Below are 23,280 nucleotides of genomic sequence, written 5' to 3' on the forward strand. Positions count from 1 at the left end.
ACCCGCAAATGACGAACATTACAGGGAATATCAAACAAATCATCATCTTTTTCTATCGCAAAGCATATATCCTTTGCAATAGATCGGGCAAGATCATGCATCACAAATAAGGTTGATGATGATTCATGATCATTTGGAGAATTAGATGTCCCATGATGATATTGGTTGAAAAATGACCTAAAACATAGCTCATCAAAATACTCTCTCCCTATCTCTTCCACTTGTTTACTTCCTTTGTTAAACCCTTCCCCAATCCATCTCTCTTGAATTGGTAGTCTTTGGGGAAAATGGAACAATAAGCAAAGCACCGCTTCAGATGAGCTGACATTAATACTGCTTTCATCATCTTCTTCTAATTCCCGCATTTCACATGCCAAGCCATTCTCCCACTCTTCCGATATTTCATGTTTAGAGAGTATAAGAGACCTCCAAGTGATTGAACTGCAAGAGGCACACCTTTACATCTTTTCACAATTTTCCTACCAATTGCCTCCAGCCCTGGATGTGCAATCAAATAATTGTTGTCTACACATGCGCTCTGCCATAATAAACACAAACAATCTCCATATGGCAAACCACCAAGAAAGTAAATAGGGGAAGTGAAACTTGCTCATTTCTTGTTGTCACTATAATTTTACTTCCTTTTGGACTGGCGATTCTCATTCCAGACATCATCTAAAACAATCAAGAATCTCCTTCCCTCCAATGTCTAATAAGAGTTGTTATTTTTGCAATATCAAATTCCTCAGACACACAAAAGACAAAACCACGCTTTTACATGAAAATTAATGCCTCTCTACCTCCTCATCGTTGTACACAAGTTGAGCAAGGGTAGTTTTACCCAGCCCACCTATACCAACTATGGAAATCACTTGAAAATCTTTTCCATTGGGTGCATCCCCCATCATCAACTGCTTAATTATCTCATTCTTATCAGTCTCCCGACCATAGACACGAGATTTATCCACAAGGGAACTTGTTTGTCGCCTCTCTATAATTTCAGTTACTATCATCTTCCTCCTTTCTGTGTTAACCCCCTTTGAACCAAATATAGTTATTTGATTTTTACGTTCCATTAGTCTCTTGTTAACATTCTCTATCCCAATTTTTACTGAACGTACTACATTAAAGCTGGGGATGGAGGAGCATACCTGATTTGGCTTCATTTTCAATTTCAATATTTCAACATGGGTTGCATACTCGTCCAATATGTCTTCTGCATCATAAGCCAGATGATTGAGTTCATCCAACCAACCCTTCACTTCCTTGTCCTTCACCTGCAGCTCCACCGCATCTGTGAGCATAAATTTAATCGTCTACAACCATGTTTGTATTTCTTTGAGATCCTTGTCAATGCCCCATTTGGATGAAGAGTCCCTGATAGTTGGGCTGGCCAACTTGTCCAAGAGCACTTGAAAAGAAGCTGCTACAATTGATTCCTTTGCCACAGAAGACATCATATTATTTCAGGTAAGAAAGGCCAAAGGTAGGGTTTGTATAGCAAAGCAAGCAAGGATCTGTCTCTTTGGGGATTATAGCACCACCCAGACAAAACAAATATGGATATAAGTGAAGGAATGAGAGATCCATCATAAGGATGGCCGAACCCTGCGGGAATGTTGGGCGAAATTTCAAAAATTTCTCTTTCTCCCATGTGGGAATCGCATTCCCTATTTTAGAAAACTGCATTTTCAATGATCAATCTTGAAACCAAACCAAACCAGATCTGAAACCAAAAAGGAGTAGAGGGATATATCAAGAACTGTTCTTGATCACTCCCATTGGTGAGCACGACTTCAGATTGCCTCTTCTAGCAAAAGGAAATATCAAGAACTGTTCTTGATCACTCCCACTGGTGGAAATCGAACTGGATAGGGCGGCAAGAGCAAAAGACAGAAGCAATCGAACTATATATTGTCTTCTCTCTTCATTCAACAGCCTATCTGTTGTGTGTGTGTTATATCTCTGTAGGTTCACCCTGCTCTTATATTTATATCCTTAGTTCTCCTAATCCTATTAGGAGTTTTCTAATCCAAATCTTATATTTGGATCTCTTATATTTAAGAGATAAGAATAATCTCTTATCTTATCCGCAAATAAAGATCAGCCTTCCTAATCAAATTAGGAGTTTCATGATCCAAATTTTTATTTTGATCTGGACTCTTTAAGTGGATAGGGATAATCCCTGATCCAAATCCCAGAACCGCCCTCGTTTAATTAATCTTATTAAGCTTGTTTGAATTGGGCTTTAGGCCCATTAAGTCTATCTACTCACTAGCCCTCTTAATCTGTTGCCCAGTTGGCTATCCTTGTATGGCGTGGGACCCAAACATTGATCTACACATCAGCCACATGGGTTCAGCCCAACCTTTGTTACAAGGCCTGGCCGAATTCACTGTAGAAGATAGTGAACCCTTGAGTCCATCACTATGGGCTCTTAATGGGCCCAACATTTACACTAAATGGTCATTGGGTCAAGCCACCTTATAAAAACCTAAGGACTTTGGGCAAATGCAAGATTAGCCCATCAGGTATTACCCTCAATGGTCTTACACTTAACCTCTCAGCCCATAATGATCAAACACTACTCGACAAGAGAGGCCATCTTCCTCGGCTGCAAGGTACAGTGCTACACTCTCTACTCACATGGATCCCGGGAATTAAAACATTTTGCAAACATTTTGAAACCATAAAATATATATATGTATATCTCTATATAAATATATTTTGCAAAACAAATTTCAACGGTTGAAATCGACTGCCGACAGTTTTGATTTCTATCAGAGAGAGTGCATCCCCGATCATTCACTTTGTCCGACAAAGAGGCTGATCCTGTCATTATGATCACCCACTCAGGTGAATTCTCAGACGGTCCCAACGTACCCAGGTTTTGACCCCCTCTAAGGATCTCATTGATTGGCATATCAAAGACAAACCAATCTGACACCTAGTGTAGTATCATAATCGAGTCAATGAGTCAGGTGTAACATTCCAGTTTTGTCCATCTATCTCCAAGATCCAAGGCAATACTAGAATTTTGGTCCGGTTCAGGGTTTTAAGAAAACTCACACTACATGTACCTCAGATCTCACCCTAGCAAATGAGACAAGCCACCCCAACCAACTTGGTGGCACATCAGTGTTAACCTTGGCAAAATAAATCTCCCCACATCTATCTAACGGCTATGAAGATTCTAAACTAACACGAGTCTCAAATGTATCCAGTTTAAGGGTATTACACAGAAACACACCATAATAATATGAATCAAATATGTACTTTATTCATTTACATTAAATATCATAATGTACATCATTCTGATTAGAACTAAAGGCATACACTATATAACAATAAGTAGCTAGATGAAGAGTCTAAGAGAACAATTAATCCAGCTTTATTTATTATATATATCCTCTGTTTCTATTTTGCACCTACCTAATCAACCACGAGAGGTCCCTTGGTGGTTGAGTGTTTCTTCCAAGATCACCTTTTATGCTATTCATCCTTACAAGTTGCAAGATTATTATTTTCTTTTTCTTTTGTAATGTCTCTACAAGTTGCAATAATCGAATATTCATGATGTTGAATTAATTTACATGCGATGGTTTTTAATAATTCTCATGAATTTAAATGGATCCCATCTCAAGATCGAGATCCTTATGTGCTTGGATGATTCACATGGCCTGTAGCACAATAGACGTATCATCCTATTCAAAAAAAATACTCCTTGCAGTGGTTAAAGGGTGTGTTGACCTTGACTCGTGTATTTATTTTTTTGATAACTAAGGGCTTGACCCTTGTATGAACCATATATTGTTGTTACACCTGTTCATGGGCCAGGTAGGCCGATGGGCCGGCCTGGGCCCAACCCCCAGATGGGCTTAAATATGAATTTTAACTTGTGGGTTTGACCTCGGGCCTAAAAGCCTGACCTGACTATATTTTGGGTCGGGCTCAAGATTTGCCAAAAAAGCCCAACTTGGCCCAACTTTTATAGTTTCTACTAAACCCTAAATTCCTAGACCGACTAACCCTTTCCCATTTCTCTCTTTTCATCTTCTATCTTCTTAGTTCTCTTCAGTCTCAGACTCTTAGGAACCGACAATGAATTCAGGCACCGTTCTCACTCTTAGAGGCGAGCTCAGACTCTCAGGAAGCGGCGACGAACTCAGGCACCATTCTCCTCTCTCTCTCTCTCTCCGATGGTAAGTCCTCAATCATTTTGTTAGGTTGGGCTTGGGCTCGGGCCCATTAGTCGGGCCAGGCTTAGGCTCAGGCCTGAAAAGATTCTGTTAATAAAGAACAAAAGCCTGACCCATAAACTGGTCTAATTGTTGTAAGAGAAATCGAACCAAACCTAAAACCGGAATGTTCACTCACAGCTTTGCTAATTGGACGGCCTGTTTGGCAAGAACCGTCATTTAACCAGGATTATGAAACGTCATATTACTAGTTCAACTGTCTAATCCGAACCAAGAGAAATTTAAAAGAAGCTGCTACAGTTGGCTCTTCCACAAAAGACACGATATCGTTTCAGGCAGAGAATAGAAAAGAGAGTAGCAAAGTAAGCAAGAGGTCTCTCTCTCCCGCGCCCCCCCCCCCGGTAGTTAAAATGAATTGACCTTGACTCTGCATGTGAAACAACAATTAAGAGAAAAAATGCATTCCCTAAATAGGCGGGAAAAAAACAAACAAGATAAATTGGACAAGTACTCAATTCATGAAAATTCCATTACAAGTGGTCTGTAAAACAAAGAAAACTCTTTCAATATATTCTTGGGTTTAACACAGATATTGTAACAGGTATTCACCCACAGGAAGAAGGATAAGCTGACTAGGTAATCCAGTCACGAAAGCCCCCCTTACAAGTGTACTCTGGAATAATCCTTGTTACCTTTCAAACAATTTTAAAATTGCACAGTTACAAGGTGTTAAGCACTTAACTGTTGAATAATTGCTGCTGAGTTTATCTGACAAAGCAACATTCCCCAAATTAAAGAAGGTATTTATGGCATAACTAGATATTGTTATTTGAACAATCCAAACTCTTTTCTCTGTTACGGTTTCTGTTACTATTCTTTTTCATTTTTCTGATTTTTTGGGCGGTTTGATTCATTTATAATTAGTCTTGCATAAACCGTTTCACCTCTCCACTTAGTAGGAAACTGAGGATTCTACCACAATGATTAATATAGAAAAACCCAGTGGGGACTGGGGAGGACAAAACCCAGCCATTGTAGCTTTTCAACTTTCTAGGCATAAAAAGTTAAAAAACGATGTTTGGTGAAATCATCGATTAACCGAAGGAAAGTAGGTAATGTGTTTAATTGCATTTCAACCACGATATGTTTCAAATTCAATTATTCTCGGTGATAATTTAACAGAGGAACCACCATGATTGGACTTTGGACTCCAGATGCAGGCATGACAATCACTGCTGAGCTCTCAACATGAGTGAATTGTCAATTAAAAATGAAATAAAAATATAATTTATATACAATTAGAGATTCTCTAATAGTATGCCCGATTACAAAATGAAAGCCAGCACAAACAAATTCCACATTTCGCAGTGGATGGCTGGAGTCTCACAGACTGACAGACAATTCGTACCATACTTTTTAATTTTTTATATTTACTTGGACTCTTTCCATTTGGCTCTCTTCACAAGTGATAGTAGCGTGATAGCACTTCCTCCCTCTCCACAAGATAACAGTAATCCTTGTCACCTTTGAAACAATTTGAACTTGTAAAATCGTATAGAGGTAAGTACTGAACTGATAAATTATTGCTACTAAGTGCATCTCGTGAACCAACAATCTCCAAAACAAGGTAACCCTAGCATAACTAGATATTTATTACTTGAACAATCAGATTCTTTTCTCTCTCTCTCTTTTTATTTTTATTTTTTTAATTTCAATGATGCCATCATTATAGTCACATTAATGAAAGGTTAAAATCAAATACTTAATTAAAGAGGAAGAGAGAGAATATTAAAGACATTTATTTTTTCTGTTATTTACCCTTATTTACTTATTTAAGGTTTTGTTTCCTTTCTCCTCTTACTTGTCACACCTTAGCAGTAAACTCAGATGCCTCAGAACTTGCATCTGCTGGACCTACAACTAGGGTGTCAATGGACCGGTTTTGGATTGGACCCCGTCCAGTCCAAAATTAATTTAGACGGATTGGACATACTAACAAGACTTATTAATATACCTATGGCCTTGGTCTGTTCATTAAGGATCAAAATGACTCCAATTTAGACGATTGGAATCTATCACCCATAGGTATCAGATTTGGGTAACCTTAGTGTCATTGGATTTGGATTTTTAGGCTTTATGTACCTATGGCCTTTGATCCTTGAGACCCCAACTTTTGTAAAATTCCAAAACTACCCCCAAGTCGGTTGAAAGGTTAGTTGAAGTATGCTTGAACCTCAAAGTGTTGTAAAAATGAGCACAAAAATGGGGTGTCTACACATGGCATCATAAATAAATCATAAAAACTTAGAAAATATAGAGACAAAAACATTATTAGAAACATAGAAATTTTGTAAAAAAAATTGGGTGCATCTCTAATATTATGTATTCATCATATTAAACAAAAACAAGTGTGAAAAATCGGAGTTATTTTTATTAATGATAGAAATAAAATTAAAAACTAAACTAACTTAAAAGGAAAAATGTTTTTGCATCTAATTAATGGTCAATGGTCCATATAGGGAGGCAAAATTGGTGAGCTTAACTCGAGTTTGAATTGACCTAGCTCATAATTTTATACAGGCTAACTTCAACTTTCGGTTCTCGACTTGGGCCTAAGCCATGGTTCAAAGGTTTGGGATTTTTTATTTTTTGGGTTAGAACCAACTTATCTCTTAGGTAGCTAAACTCCAGTATCATTATAATTCCATGAAGTGGTTTTATGAATTCACCACTCAAACAATTCATACTACAAACAAATTGCAACATTAACTCAAAAAACCTTGTCAATTTGTAGTTATTATTCTGTGAAAAAAAAACATAATTCTACAATTTGTAAGCCATCTTTGCAATGCAACCAATTATTTCTCAAGTAAAATGAAGAACCTACCACCACTAGAAACTAAAAGAAAAGTGTCATGAAGACTTACCATAACTAGGTGCTCACATTTAGTTCTTCAAAGTGTCATAAGAGCTAATGCTTTTAAACCCCTAGGAAAAAAAAAAAAAAAAAACTTTGCTAAAGTGCTAGTAGGCCAAGCTTAATGCAAAATTTTTAGTTTTAGTCAACAAACATTGAAGGACTCAAGAGAAGATAAAAATTAAAGGCATAGATCCCAAGAGATCGAAATGGGGCTCCATACAATTGAAGCTCAACTGTATATATTTTTACCTTAACTTATCCTCCCAACTAAAGTTTGTTAGGTTTATTACTTGTTATTTCAGTCTTTTATTTGTTTTATTTTCCATGTAAGTATTAAGGGCAGTTCTGTCATTTCCTACATTTAGTGAACATAACCTATAAATATTAAGAGAGTGGCGTCGGCAGACTCATTCAATCTGTCCCTCCTTTCAAAACCCTTGTGCACTTCTGCTTCTTCTCCTCTCTTCTTCCTCTTCCTTTTGTTTTTTCTCAATCCGAAATCAGTTGGGATTCTAGACTGATTGTAGTCTTGATCGACTACTTGGTATCAGAGCCTATCTAGGGTTTCTCATGTGAGTCTAGTCTAGCCGACCACATGAGAACTATCTAGGGCTGGAAGCTTACAAAGGACTGTTCATTGGCTGATTCTTGGAGGTTACCAGAAAAGTTTAGCAGCTGTTCGAAGACTTGTCGCGGCTTGCAGAGTGTTTTGGTAATCAGGAAGAATCAAAAGAGGTTAGGGTTCAGGCCACGATTGAAGGTAGCGATCAGAAATCTCTAGGTAAGTCTTTATTTTTCCCTTGAGATTGTTGTCAATCAAGATAGAGTGTTTTGGTAATCAGGAAGAATCAAAAGAGGTTAGGGTTCAGGCCACGATTGAAGGTAGCGATCAGAAATCTCTAGGTAAGTCTTTATTTTTCCCTTGAGATTGCTGTCAATCAAGATAGGTTGGACCTATCTAGGAGGAGCGGCCGAACCCTCCTATTTTCTCTCAGAGGTGATCAGTTTTTTTTTAGGGTTTGTCATTAACCCTACGGCTAGACTTGACTGTGAATTCTCTTGGAAAGTGTGGTTGAGCACTGTTTATGTTCTCACAATGGTTTTCCTAACCCTACGATTGAAATCCTAATTCTGCTTCAACTCTACAGAGTGCTTTCTAAGTGAGTTTCAGACCTGGTTTTGGATTCCGAGCCAGTTTTGAGAGTGAGAACTGTTATCAGACTGCATATATCCTGATTGTCGATTGGTTTCAGATCATATCTGAACTGATTTCATATAGTTTTCTGATTGTGATCGATTGCTTCAGTGTTGTTTTCAAGTGTGGAAACCTTAATAGTTCTTAACTACTGATTCTTGACCAAGCATGGAGTTCAAAAATCAGGGAGAAGGTGTGTTTGGGAACAGCAGTTCTGGTAGTATGTCTGAGACTGCGTTTCAGATTACAACTTGAGATTTAATGGATCCAATTACTTGGAATGGGCCCAATCAGCCATGATGGCTATTGGGGGAAGGGGAAAACTTAGCTATCTATTGGGAGATGTGAAAGAGCCTTCCAAGGAGGACCCAATGTATACCAAGTGGGTTCAAGAGAACTACTTGATTATGACATGGCTGTGCAACTCGATGCAGTCACATATCAGCCAAAATTACTTATGGGCAAAGACAGCCAAGGAGATATGGGATGTCATGAATGAGACCTACTCCCAACCCCTTAATGTTGCTAGGGCCTATGAACTAAAGTGTGAAGTGAATAACCTTAAACAAGGAGAGAAACTAGTCTCTGTGTATTTCTCTACACTGAAATCACTGTGGCATAAAATTGACCATCTAGAGACTCTTGAGTGGGAAAGTCCAAAAGATGCACAGACTCATAGAAAGCAAGTTGAGACCAATAGGGTGTTTGAATTTCTGGCTGGCCTGAATTCAGATTATGGCATTGTGAGACAGCAGATACTGATAAGAGATAGTGTGACCCTTTCTCAAGCATACTCCCTTGTGCATAGTGAAGAGACCATGAGGAAGGTTATGATGCAACATCAGCGCTTTCCCCCAGCCCTGGCAGCAGTTAAACCTAAGTCTGGGAGTGATACAAAAAGAGACATGAAGAAGGAAGACAAACGGGATCTGGTATGTGAACGATACAAGTTGGAAGCTCCACCCTCATTTAGTCACAGCAAAACTGAGGAATAAAAAGGGTAATGCTCATATGGTTGTGAATATTGATTCGGCATCCTCGTCAGGCACAAAAGGCACACCCCTAGATACCTTAAATGTTGTTCGGGCTGCCCTGATACAGTTGGAAAAGGAGGTTGGGAATTCGGCCCAGTCATCTCAGTCACCATCAGCCTCTGCCACATATGCATTTGCTCATTCAGGTACCCGAGCCTCAGCCTACCATGCTTCAGCTCCAGGTAATACTGAACACTGTTGGGTAATAGACTCAGGAGCATCTGACCATATGACTAGCTTGTCATCATTGTTCACTACTTATCACTTGTCTTCTGGTAGAGATAAAGTATCCATTGTTGATGGCTCTCTTGTTCCCATTTCGAGCAAGGGTGACATCAAGTTATCTGATGCTATCTTTTTATCCTCTGTCTTGCATGTTCCTAAACTTGATACTAATTTGCTTTCAGCCAGTAGTATTACCAAACATCAAAAATGTTCAGTAACCTTTTTCCCTGACCGATGTGTTTTTTAAGACTTGGAGACAAAGAAGGTGATTGGGATTGGCCGTGAGACGAATGGGATCTACCTGCTTGGAGAGAGTCCTCATTGGAAAGAGCCAGTGGATAAGAAGTCTTTTGTTTCTCAGTGTGTAAGTCTGGTTATGCTTTGGCATAATCGATTAGGTCATTTATCTTTTCGGTCTTTGAAGAGTCTATTTTCCACTTTATTTGAGTCTGTTGAAATGTCAAATTTGAGATGTGAGAGTTGTGAGCTTGCCAAACATTGTAGAACATCTTATTCCTTGAGTAATAAAATAAGTAATAATTCTTTTGATATTGTGCATACCGATGTTTGGGGGACATATCACATCCCTTTTATGGGTGGGTACATGTATTTTCTGTTGTTTGTTGATGACCATACTCGTTTTTCTTGGGTCTACCTTATGCGTTCTCGAGATGAGGTTCCCGCTCTGACCCAAAACTTTCATCAGATGATTTTAACCCAGTTTGGGGTCAAAATCAAAGTTCTCAAATCTGATAATGCAAAAGAATACTTTGCTAAGCCACTGGCCTCTTATCTACTTGATCATGGGGTTATTCACCAGAGCACTTGTCCTCATACACCACAACAGAATGGGGTTGCCAAGAGGAAGAATAGGCACATTTTGGAAGTGGCTAGAAGCATTATGTTTACCTCTGATGTGCCTATCCATTTCTGGGGTGATGCTATCCTCACGGCAGTTGATGTAACCATTTCTGGTCATGTACCAATTTTTTGTGATGTATAAATTTTTTTTGGCTAAGTACCTCGTTATTTGACTTGGTGGTGAAGTGCCTTGGTGATGAGCTACTTGGTGGCGAACTCCCTGGTGGACAACTGCCTGGTGGCGAGCTCCCTGGTGGAGAGCTACTAGGTGACGAGCTACTTGGTGGCAAACTCCCTGGTGGAGAACTGCCTGGTGGTGAGCTACCTGTGAGATGCCGAGCTACTTGGTGGCAAGCTGCCTAGTGACGAGCTACCTAGTGGCGAGCTGCCTGTGAGGTGGTGAGTTGCTTGGTAACGAGCTCCCTGGTGGTGAGCTGCCTGGTGACGAGCTCCCTGGTGGCGAGCTCCTTGCTATGCGGCTTGTGACTCAGAGTGGTGGAGCTCCCTGGTGCAGCGCAATCCGACTGCCCTCTGCATGAGGTGACCTTCTTTCCTTTGTAGGTAGTGGGAGCTGAGGGACCTGCGAGAACTCCATCTTTTCCTCCTCTTTGTAGGCGGCAGGAGCTGAGGGACCTGCGAGAACTGAATCAAAGGACCCGGGGGTATTTTCCCGACGGGGACTCTCCAATGCCTAAGTTAGCATTCTGATTACAGAGAGCTTGGAGAGAAATGAGAGAGCTAGAGTGCAGGGGTTACCATCCTTTTTTCATCCTCCCTCTAGCTTTGGGGGTCGGAGTCCTTATATAGGGGTGTCCTCGTGGGTTAAGTGGGTGAAAAGCCTTCAAACGGTAAGACTCATCATATCCCGTCAGAAACGGGGTACGGTGAACTCCTCGAGGTTGTCAGGTTGGCGCTTGTGTCAGGCGGCCAGGTCGTATGTACAAGTCCAATCAGATCATACACTATTCATTAAAAGGGTGGACTCTTCTTTGACCCTGCTTGCTATATATGTGGATGATATTGTAGTGACAGGGAATAATAGTAGTGAGATTGAGTCTCTCAAACAGCTCCTTCATCAAGAGTTTGAGGTGAAAGATCTTTGTGCACTACGATATTTTTTGGGTATTGAGGTTGCTATATCTAAACAAGGGATATTTATCTCTTAGAAGAAATATGTTCTAGATCTGTTGGCGGAAACTGGAAAGTTGGGTGTCAAGCCTACCGATACACCCATTAAACAGAATCACAAAGATCAATGCAGAGGGTGGGGAGCCTCTTGAAGACAAAGTTATGTTCCAACGGTTGGTTGGAAAGCTCCTATATCTCTGTCTCACTCGACCAGATATCAGTTATGCAGTCAATGTTGTCAGCCAGTACATGCATTCCCCTAGAACTATTCATCTTCTTGCAGTAGAAAGAATATTAGCATACTTGAAGAGATGTTCAAGTAGAGGTATACTGTTCAAGAACAACAATCACATGAAGGTGGAGGTCTATACAGGTGTTGATTGGGTTGGGAGTGCTGATGACAGGAGGTCTACCTCTAGATATTATGCCCTTGTGGGAGGTAACCTTGTCTCTTGGAGGAGTAAGAAACAAAGTGTTGTTTCCCGCTCTAGTGCCAAAGCTGAATACAGGTCAATGGCTAACAGAGTGGCTGAAATCACTACTTGAAGAGTTGGGTATTGATATAGCTCACAATCCGGTGCAGCATGACAGAACTAAGCATATCGAAGTTGAACAACATTTTGTCAGAGAGAGGGTCTCATCACAGGAAATGTGTCTCCCATATATCACCTCCAACATGCAGCTCGCAGATCTTCTCACCAAGGTTGTACCAAGGAAGAAGTTAGAGGCAGACCTATTCAAGTTGGGAATGACAAATATCTATTCCCAACTTGAGGGGGAGTGTAGAGAACACTGATGTGAGCCCCATGGATGTGGTCCCCACTGTGTTCGTATGACAGCATGTGTAACCTTTGTTAGTCATGTCAGTGTTAGTTGGTAGTTATCTTTAGACAGCTTGTTATTTCAGTTTGTTATTTATTTCAGTCTTTTATTTGTTTTATTTGCCATGTAAGTATTAAGGGCAGTTCTGTCCTTTCCTACATTTAGTGAACATAACCTATAAATATTAAGAGAGTGTCGGCAGCAGACTCATTCAATCTGTCCCTCCTTTCAAAACTCTTGTGCACTTCTGCTTCTTCTCCTTTCTTCTTCCTCTTCCTTTTGTTTTTTCTCAATCCGAAATCAGTTGAGATTCAAGACTGATTATAGTCTTGATCGACTACTACAAAAAATTGCTTCTTAATTAATCTAGTATTCCATTTTTTGCAATCTCTAAAATCAAGTCACTGACTTCAATCAAGCTTGGTTAAGTAGGTCTTAGTCCATAAATGTTAGACACTCAGCTAAGCTTGAAGCCAATTAGGGGATGGGGCATAGTAGGGTGCATGGGATTCCTACTAGGCATAACATGGACAACCGTTTTGTGGGTTTGCTGCCACACCTCTTACTTGGAGGGGTGCTAAGTGACCATCTCAACAACTTGGAGGGGGTCTTATCATTTAAAATAGTATAAAAATCCATAATTATGCTACACTGGAAATCTTCCCCAATGTATCAGGATATAAGTCCCATATAAGCATATGGGACTTGGAGGGGTGCTAAGTGACCATCTCAACAACTTGGAGGGGGATTTTATCATTTAAAATAGTATAAAAATCCACAATTATGCTACACTGGAAATCTTCCCCAATGTATCAGGATATAAGTCCCATATGCTTGACAGATGTTCAGTTAGAAACTTGCTGAATCCAAGTAGAAGTTTGAACTTAAAGTCTTACTAGTGCATGTATGGGAAGTTATACAACTAGTGCATGTAGGGGAAGTTATACAACTCAGATCTAACATATAGCTATTGTCTCTGTGAACATGGTGGGCAAAATAATCACATAATGTTATATAAAGCATATATTGCACTTTCTATATGTGTTTGCATGTATGCAGGCATGTACTTGTAGATAGTTAACATTCTTTATGGTCATGGTTTGCTTGACAGGCTGGTTGGAAGCTTTGGCCTTTGCTCACCTGATCACCTATGGGTCATGTTTTAATTAAAAATGGGAAAATAATGAAAGAAGAAAAAGTAGAAATCAAACAGAAAATCGCAAACTGAAATAGAATGGAATAGAGAGAATAATAGGAGAAGAACTAGGGCTGAACAGTAGATATCGTGAATCTGTTCAACCTCTAACTGCCGCCCAACCTTTTATTCACTTAATAATAAATAAATAAATAAAATCACAACTTTTACCCTACTTAAGCAATAAAAGAAATAACTAGAAGAAAAGGACAGATATAACCCTGCCATCTATAAACAAAAAATAAAAAGAATTCTAACAGGGGGGTACCTATTTTGGTTATTATCTAACCCTGGCTTACATTTTATTTTTAAGTTATTATCTAAGTTATTTGGGACCACACTCTGTTAGGGCAGCAGGGGTAGTATTTTGGTTTCATTGTAATATTAATCAATATAAGAGATCTATTAGGGTGGCTGGGAATTTTTTTGGCCTCCCAAACAATCTTTCTCTCATTATTCTCTTCTTCTTTCTACTGGTTCTAGACACTTTTTCTTGATGTTTCAATGATTCTTATTGGATTTTATGGCTCATAAGTGGTATTAGTGTTGACCTATTAAAGGGCCCTGACTCTCAGTAATTTACATTTCAGTGACCCTGAAAACAAATATGTATTGTACAATAGTATTGATACTGTGAACTACGGGTGAAACTAATTTTTTCCACTTATTAGTTCACCTAAAATCAATAACAGTAACACAGCCACAGCCCTCACAAAATTGTACAATAAGCATATGCAACTCTCTTTATGTACCAGGTATCCTTGACAGCAGCAATACACAAAATCTCAATCTAGAGTTTTCACAAGATGATCCTAGTTTGAAGGTTAATTACTGTGAAACTAAGAAGCATGAACCTAGTGGACTTATAGTTGAATAAGAAAAAAATAAGATACCTTGTCAACATCCACCAATGGAACATTTAATTGTAATGATGGATCTAGCCAATCACGTGGGGGTGAGCTTGCCTGGGTACAAAGAGCAGGTAACAAAATTTAACTGCAGTTTGAATGTACATCTTTGTAAGAAAATAGTTAAAGATAAGAGGTGGAACTTTGATGAAAAAATAAAATAAATTTCACTTCAAAATTAAATCCTTGTACAAAAGATTAAGCATATATGTGATATTGCAGTCATATTTCATGAATCTGTCTCCTTGATCATAATTCATGGTTAAATAAACAAGAAATGGAACTGCACAAAATATTAATCCTTGTCAACAAAAATGTTTTTCCCAATATCTCTGAAATGTTGGTAACAGATGTTTTTCTTAGCCAACCAGTTAAGATTCATTCCCGTCCTCTAATCTCCTCAGGTTAGTTTCTTATAAAAGAAAAACAAGACATAAAAGGCTCCATATCTAGTTTAGAACCTGAGTAAGTGCTAAATATAGAAGGGTTCTTATGTGTCATTAGCACTTAAACCATTTATAGGGAGAAAATAATTACAAAACAAGCACGCCAATCAATTGTAACCATCTCTTTATTATTAAAAAATAATGAAAATGAGATTCTTAGAAAAGCAAAAAAGAAAAAACAAAAAAAAAAGATCTAGAAACCATAAAGCAACCAACAGGAGACCAGTAATCAAATCACAGATAATGTGCTATGAAGAGTTTAAAAGCATCAAAGGAATGACCAACAAACAACAAAGCAAAGAGAGAAACCCATATCCTAATACCAAAAAGATCCAAACCCACATTATCAAGAAACAAGAAGCAAAAGCCTCTCAACCGCACCATTATAACAAACAACCCCATAATCGGTACTTGTCTTCACATGTTTCTTTTTTCTTTCCTAAATTCAAGTAGAGAAACTACTTAGTATCGACTAATCTTCTACATCCTATCCACAACCCTTCGACATCCTATCCAGAACCCCTTATACCTGTCGGCATCATACTTCTAGAATATAATGGTTAAAGCATGAAGTGTTTATAATGGCATTACCTTCTCTTCTCTTGCTCGAACGAACAAGGGTCGATGCGCTAGCTTGAAGAAATTTTCCCCTTCTCAAGAGAAGAACGAATAAAGGTATCTTCCCCCCTTCTCAAGCGAAGAAAAAACAAAGTCTGATGGTATGGAGTTGCACACCACTTGTAACCCTAGATGTCCTTCCCAGTGGCTATTCGAACAATGATTCTCTCTCTACAATTTTTCTTGTTCGGGAAAAAAGCTCGTCGTCTTTGTCAAAATTTCTCTGTAAGGTTCTCTTTGCAAAGAACCTTTTGTCTTGTTGAACAGGAAGCAGGCCTTTGCGCGGGAGAAAGAATTTTTTTGCCTCCCCGCATTTCTCATTTGGACCGACTCTCTGTAAGATTAGACTGATTTAAATGTGGCCTAATTATAAAATCCATTGAGTATATTATCTTAGACCTCCTCAAATATCACTTTAGTGGCGGTTATAAAGACCGCTGGCTCAGACCATTTTTCTTGTAGTGCGTTAGTACTTAGTAATGCCCACCCATTGTGTCTCACCCACCTACCTGACATCTCTGAAGGCTTTATGGGTCCGGAAGCCATGTTAGAAATAAGAGAATAGAAGCATTCAATCACTGTTCGTTGGTTTACAATGATGACTTGTTTTGGCTTGAATTTCCCTTTTCCCAAATTGAAAATGGGAACAAACTATTGATTTTCATTTTTAAATTTGATATTTGCATTACAGAATTACTTCAAGCAATTACAAAGTTGGCTAAGGTTGAAATGATTAATCAGATGTGGAAGGAGAAACAACAAATCAAAAGGGAAAAAAAAAACTATAGCATGTTATACTCCCAGAAACATTTCTTAATTAGTTAATATAATTGGCATGGACATAGAAAGATAGTAGAATTATAAGAGGAAACAGAAAATTCTGAAAGAGCACAACAAAGACAGCAAGACCTTCATAGCTAAGAAAAGTAGAAAATTCACTCACATTCACAATCTATTAATGATTGGACATGCTCTTCTCATTTATATGTGGCAAAGAAAAATGCGTTTTGCCTTGAATGAAACAGATTAAATCTGTTGATCACTAAGTATTGATTTTTCTTAGTTGTTGCTGCATGTAGAAGAATGGGACAAGATAAGATTAATGTGGTAAATGAAAATGAACTTATGAATGAAAATTAGATTTCCTATATATACTAATGGGTTTATCTTTCTGATTCTAATAATAACATACTTCGGAAATGCTTACGATAAAGAACTAGAGCTCCTACAAATCAGCTTTCTCTCCTTTAATGCATTTTTTTCTTGCAGCAAAACAAGAAATAAAAAAAGCATTCTTTTATTCAATCCAAACAAAAAAGTAGAAAATTCATTTTTACAAAAAAAAATAATAATAACATGGACATCCCATGCATGTATGGAGTTAAAATCGAGACAAGAAATTAAGAAGTATATACCAAATGCTTGATTGAATTGAGTCTAGATGAAGATACACAGGACAGTATTCCAACTAAAAAACGGGAAAAAATGAATATACATACCCTTTCAGAAAATATCGCCCTTGCAATGAAGCCATTGTTGAAGTTGGAAATTATCCTTGTGCAGTATCTTAAGCAAACGAAATGATATAAACCATTCTTTCCAAAATAATGCTGGATCCGGAACTGCTAAATTAGCGAATGAGTAAATGATGATCCAGCAAACTTCGCCAGAGGATGCCTCACAACACCATAGGTCATAGATTCTCATTGAAAAATGGAGAAATCAATACAATTTGACTGAGATTTTCTCGTTATAGTAAAAGAGGAAAAAGAATCTCTCTCTTACGTTGCAGTAGATCTGGTCTTAAGATCCATGTTTTGGTGACCAACTTGGAGTGTTTCAAGCACTCATTAGAATCCTTCCTCAATCGCCAAAAGTCTTCAACTAATAAATTCTTATCTTGGAGATGTGGGATATCTTAGGCCAATCTCTCCCTCCCTTTTGGCATGTCTTTTCTAGGAAAGAACAGTGACAAAATATCAAACTTTGAAGCTGCGGGGGTAGTTTCTCATCAGGGAGAGATACGACTTTAGGAATTAACCAGATTTCCAAAAATTTTAGAGAAGTGAGTTTGCAAATAGATGGTAAGAATTCGAGGCTCTGAAAATTATAGAACTTCAATTCTTTAAGAGAAATAGGCAACAGCCACTCCTCATCTTCTGGAAAGGACCTGAGGCCACCACAACCCGTGAAAGTCAATGATTGAAGAGATGTAAGCATATGAAGTCCAACACCTCTGGGTAGGATTTCTCTATTTTTCTCACCGCATCCACAGATCTCAAGTCTCTTCAACGAGGTCGGCAAACCCCTTTCAGGAAAGGCCGTTAATTGAGGACAGCCGCTGATACTCAACTTTAGAAGAGATGTGAGGGTGTACAAGCTTTCGGGTAGGGATTCGAGTTTCTTAAATCCCGTGATCTAAAGTTGTCGTAGGCTGGTGGGCAATCTTATTTCTGAACACGATGTGAAATTTGGAGAATATCGCAACATTAAAGAGGCAAGAGAAGTATAGCCTTGCAAAGAATACAAGATCTCAACATCATCAAACAATATGTCGTGAAGCTCCAAACTATGTATACCACAGAATCGCTGTATTACTCTCCTACCTTGAACCCTAATCAATCTACCATAAAAATAACCGTGTCCCATAAGTTCAATACTAGTACCCACTACCCAATTCTGGGCAATTTTCTATTTTCAACTTTTTCAACAGAGGGGGTAGATTCGACGCCAATGTTGTTATTGTAGAATCCCGTATTGTGAAAGAGGTAAGAGAAGTGAAGCTTTGCAACGAATGCAAGATGTCAACATCACCATTCATTTCGTGAAGTTCCAAACATCGTACATCACAGATTTGCTGTAATACTGTCAATCCTTGTGCCGTAACGGATCTACCATAAACATGACTTTGTTCCCCAAGTTCAATAGTAGTGTTGACAGCCTTTTATTTTCAACATCACCATCAATGCTGTTAGCTTGGGACAGGAGGATATCCAAAGCTCACGAAGGAAGTGGGTGTCGATGACGATGACGATGACGATGATGGTGATGATTCTATGATTGCCTGATTACCGAGCCTCGTAACAGCATCCAACTCCTCGCAGTCAATTATACTCAACACCTCTAGCACAGGTAAGCAAGGGATTGGGATTTGGAGCCCTCTAAGTTTGGCACATTTCTTAATTACAAGGGTATCAAGGCAAGGAAATAATGATTTTTCTTCATCACCTTCCACCTTCTCTACGTTCCATTCTTCCCAGTTGGGCCTCGCCCAAAACTCAAGTTTCCTTAGTGATGGAAATAATGGCTTTACAACATGTACAATAATACCATCCGGTGGTGCAAACAATTCACAACCCACACGCTGTATACTATTCATTTCACTTATTTTCATAATCTTGAGGAAAGGTAACTACTAACTGTCCTAGACCAGCTGTAGAGAGGACATTACAACTTTTAATATGCACTGCAACCAGATTGGGCATAGTTAGCATCCAATTAGGATATCTTGTACCCGAATAATTGCAGATGTTGAGCTTCCTTAAGTTGCTATGAGGTTGTAAATACTCTATTACTTCTTCCTCGGACACAGCTCTTTCTATCCCGCCATCCCATTCAAACGTCAACTCCTCGATAAATTGATTCTTCTTGAAATTAACTTCTTTGATATCTGCCATGTTCACAACCTCTAACCCTGATAAGGAAATGCATTGTGCCTTGATGCACTTACCATATAACTTGAGATATCCCCGTGGATGTCTGAAATTACACGGATAGGTATTCATCCTAACAAGTCGAATATTGACAAGGCTTTCAAGGACATCACATAACGCTGTATGCTTAACAAATTCGTCAATATTTGCAAATTGTAGAGGCTACAAATTGATGTCGGTGGAGTTGGAATATTAGTGAAGGAAAGGTCTAGATATCGTACAAGTTTCAAATTCCCAATGGAATCTGGGAAACCAGATTTTGAGAGGTCAATACGGCGCAAGGACAAAACAGGCAAACATGTCCATGTATTGAATAATTTATCAAGGAAAGGCCAAGGAACTGGGATTGTCCAAAAGGTTGAAGAAAATGGAATTAATGTGCGTAAACTCTTGGCCTGGTTCAAGGCATCACATTTTGCTAGGTTCTGGTCATTTATCCAATAAAGAGATGAGCATAAATGACGAGCATTATTGGGAACTTTCTCCAAGTGGTCGTCGTTTTCTATTCTAAAATGTATGTATGTATGTATGTATGTATGTATATTCTTTATAACAGACTGTGCTAAATCATGAATGAGGTCGTCGTGCATTACAAATACTGAGGTTGATTCATGATAATCTTGAAAATAAGCTGTCTTTTGGCATTTGGATGAAAAATGACCTAGAATATAGTTCACCAAAATATGCCCTTCCTATTTTCCCTTGGTTAGAATGTACTATAAATCCTTCCCCCACCCACAACAAAACCAGTTCCTCTTTCTTGAATTCATAATCTTTTGGCAAGATGGAACATCTCTTTAGATGCACCGGGAGATGTTGGTAGCTCAATCTCAGGGCTGGAAATATACCACTTTCATCTTCTTGTAATTCCCATATTTCACTGTCCAACACATTCATCCACTCTTCTATCTCATATTTAGAGTGTAAGAGGCCTCCAAGTGACTTTACTGCAAGAGGCAGACCTTTACATTTTTCCACGATTCCCATACCAATTGCTTCTAGCTCTGGATGTACATTCAAATGGTTGTCGTCTACACATGCACTCTGCCATAATAAAGACAAGCAATCTTCATCTGCCAAACCACCTAGAAAGTAAGGAGGGGCATTTCCCACGATTTTTGAAACTCGTTGGCTTCTTGTTGTCACAATAATTTTACTTCCTTTTTTCCCATACATGAATTGAAAGGTAGGCGAACGTCTTCCCAATACCTGCAGTTCTCATTCCAACCATCGTCTAGAACAATCAAATATCTCCTTAAGTTTTCCTTGGAGCGCATCTAAGCTCGTGAGATCATGTGGTTCCCTACTAACAGACTCAATAATACCGTTGGTTATCTTTGCAACATCAAATTCTTCAGACTTACAAAACCATGCTTTTAGGTCGAAATGCACCTTTACCTTCTCATCGTTGTATACAAGTTGAGCAAGGGTAGTTTTACCTAGCCCACCCATACCGACTATGGTTAGTACTCCAAAATTTTCTTCCTTGGGTTCATCGGTCTTCATCAACAGTTCAACGATATTGCCTTTATCAGTCTCTCGACCAAAAACACGTGATATTTTCAAGGAAGTCGTCTGCCGCTTCTTATTGATTTGGTTGATCATGAGTGCCTTCTTTTTTTATGCCAACCTCTTTTAAACTAAATGCAGCTATTCCATTTTTCAGTTTCTTTAGTCTCTTGTTTATATCCTCTATCCCTGTTTTTATTGAATGTAATATTTCAGAGGGAATGGAAGGGCGTACCTGGCTGGGTTTCATAGATGTCCAATATGTCTTCTGCATCATAAGCCAGATGATTGAGTTTGTCTAACCATTTCTTCACTTCCTTGTTCGTTTCCTGCTTTTGCTCGGCATCTATGAGCACGGCCTTTATCATCTGCAACGTTGTTTCTATTTCTGCGAGATCTTCATCGATGCCCCATTTTGGATGAAGACTCTTCAATTGTCGGGCTGGCCAACTTGTCCAAGAGCACTTGAAAAGAAGCTGCTACAATTGGTTCTCCCACAAAAGACATGATCTTGTCTTGTTTCAGGTAGAGCAGCAAAAGGAAATTAATATGCAGAAGCCAAACGTAAGGTTTGTGTAGTAAAGAAAGCAAAGAATCTCTCTCGGATTAGCACTTCCCGCACCGGACAATGTATGAATAGATCTGAAAGAACTATCCGGCGCCCTTTATATCTCCTCTTTCTCTTTTTGTGCCTACTTATTCAGTCACAGAGCTATTACCATCAATCACGATACAAGCTGCAATAATCAAATATTTACGATTGAAGTTCCATGCGACTGAGTCACATTCACGTGACCTCTAGCACAAAGTAGATAGCATCCCATTGTAAAATATTCCTCGTAGTGGCCTCGAGATTCGGAGTGGATTCAGACAAAAAACCGGAATGATCACTGGGTCAAGTTTTATGGCAACTCTGACGGTTAAGCTGTTCAGACCATCAAAATCGTCCATTCGTCCACACTTAACCGAGACACAAAAAGGCCACTGGATCATCGGGTCACTGGTTTACCTGTCTGGTCCGGTCCAAATCCTATAACACTACCATTAACAATTGCGGATTTAAGGAAGGATTTTTAAAGTAGGTATTCATTCATCATAAGTAGAACAAGTGGCCTACAAATTAAAACAAACAAGGATTTAACACACAATATTATAACAGGTATTTACTATTTACTATCTGTCCACATCTACCCACAGGAGAAGGAAAGAAGGAAAGCAAGATAACTTCATAGTAAATTGGTTAGGTAAAATTTCATTCGTGAAAATCCCACTTCCCACTGGTATAAAACAAAGCCGATTACTCTTATAAAATAATCCTCGAAGTGGTGGTGAAGGAGGGCTGGATTCTTTCGAGGAACAATTTGGATTTATGAAGGGATTTCAAGAACAGATACTCTCGTAATCCATGTTTTTTTTTTTTCTGTGGTTTTTTCCCTTCACGCATGCATGTTCACATGTGCCAGCACGTGATGCCCAACAGGGTGATGCGAGATGCCAAATGGAAATTGCCACACATGATGCCAAAGTATTAATATTAGTAATAAGTGATAATAGACTACATGCTGTGCTTTTAAATATATTTTTATGCGTGATTTAAAAAGGCTAGCTGAAGGGCACGTGTATTTAATTTGAAAGAATATAGGTGAATCTCATATCCGATCCCTTTGATCTTTAATTTTCAAGGTTTTCTAGTTCACTTTGCAAGACTTCAATGTATATATCATAAGAAAAACAGCCTAAGACGGCGGTCACAAAACCGGCAGCTTAGCTTTTTAGACCGCCTACAAGACAGTCACAACAATATTCTAAGCCGGAAGTCAAAAGCTCAATGGATTTATTGACTATCAGAGCTATGAGAAGATCTTCTCAAAAAAAAAAAAAAACTTGTCAAACAGGCCCTTAAGCTGGCAGTTTAGTACCCGCTCATTGCTGGCAGTTCTAACGAAAACGCTGGCTTAGGGAGACAACCGGCGGTTCTGATCTTCAAATGCGGCAGCCAGAACCGCCAGGAAAAACTATGGAAAATGGTAGAAAGATCTATTATATTTAAAACTTTTTCCTTATGCCTGCGGTCATGACCGTCGGGATAGGTCTATTACACTATTTTTTCCCTGTGTTGGCAGTCATGACTGCCGGCACAGGCCAGCTTTATACAAAAAAAAATATATTTTTTTTGCGCCTTTGCAGTGGGTGACTGCCAGCATGGGTCAAATTTAGTTGTTTCTATTGTACACAAAATCTGCATGGTTCTTGGTGTCTATGGTATTCCTCTTCTTCTCCTAATCCTCCTTTTCAAAATGTTTAGCCTCCTTCACCATTCTTTCCATCCTTTGGCATGGTGTAACCTAAGAAAATGACCATTTTATTTCAATAAATAGAGAGAGAGAGAGATTACTTAGGAGGAAAGCAAAATGAAGAAGTAGAAGATAGAGAAGAGAAATTGACCACTGATATTAACCACCTTTCTTGCTTCTTGGAAAGCTACCAATGAACATTAATGAGGCACA

The 23,280-nt window shown here is 38.8% G+C and overlaps 1 protein-coding gene and 1 pseudogene across 1 annotated transcript; both read right to left on the minus strand.

Annotated features, from left to right (window-relative positions):
• Window positions 1-785: 785 nt before the first annotated feature.
• LOC104603413 (putative disease resistance protein RGA3) lies at window positions 786-1,304 on the minus strand. The gene has a single exon (XM_019198743.1). The coding sequence runs from the start codon at window positions 1,302-1,304 to the stop codon at window positions 786-788; it is 519 nt and encodes a 172-aa protein (XP_019054288.1).
• An 18,466-nt stretch (window positions 1,305-19,770) lies between these two features.
• LOC104603412 (putative disease resistance RPP13-like protein 1 pseudogene) lies at window positions 19,771-21,013 on the minus strand (annotated as a pseudogene).
• Between the last annotated feature and the right edge of the window lie 2,267 nt (window positions 21,014-23,280).

This window comes from Nelumbo nucifera, chromosome 2 (assembly GCF_055504915.1).
Source record: "Nelumbo nucifera cultivar China Antique chromosome 2, China Antique-T2T, whole genome shotgun sequence".
NCBI classification, from domain to species: Eukaryota; Viridiplantae; Streptophyta; class Magnoliopsida; order Proteales; family Nelumbonaceae; genus Nelumbo; species Nelumbo nucifera.

What these genes read in the sequence shown, in the direction of transcription:
- LOC104603413 (XM_019198743.1), bottom strand. Translation starts at nt 1,304, where the DNA reads ATGCTCACAGATGCGGTGGAGCTGCAGGTGAAGGACAAGGAAGTGAAG.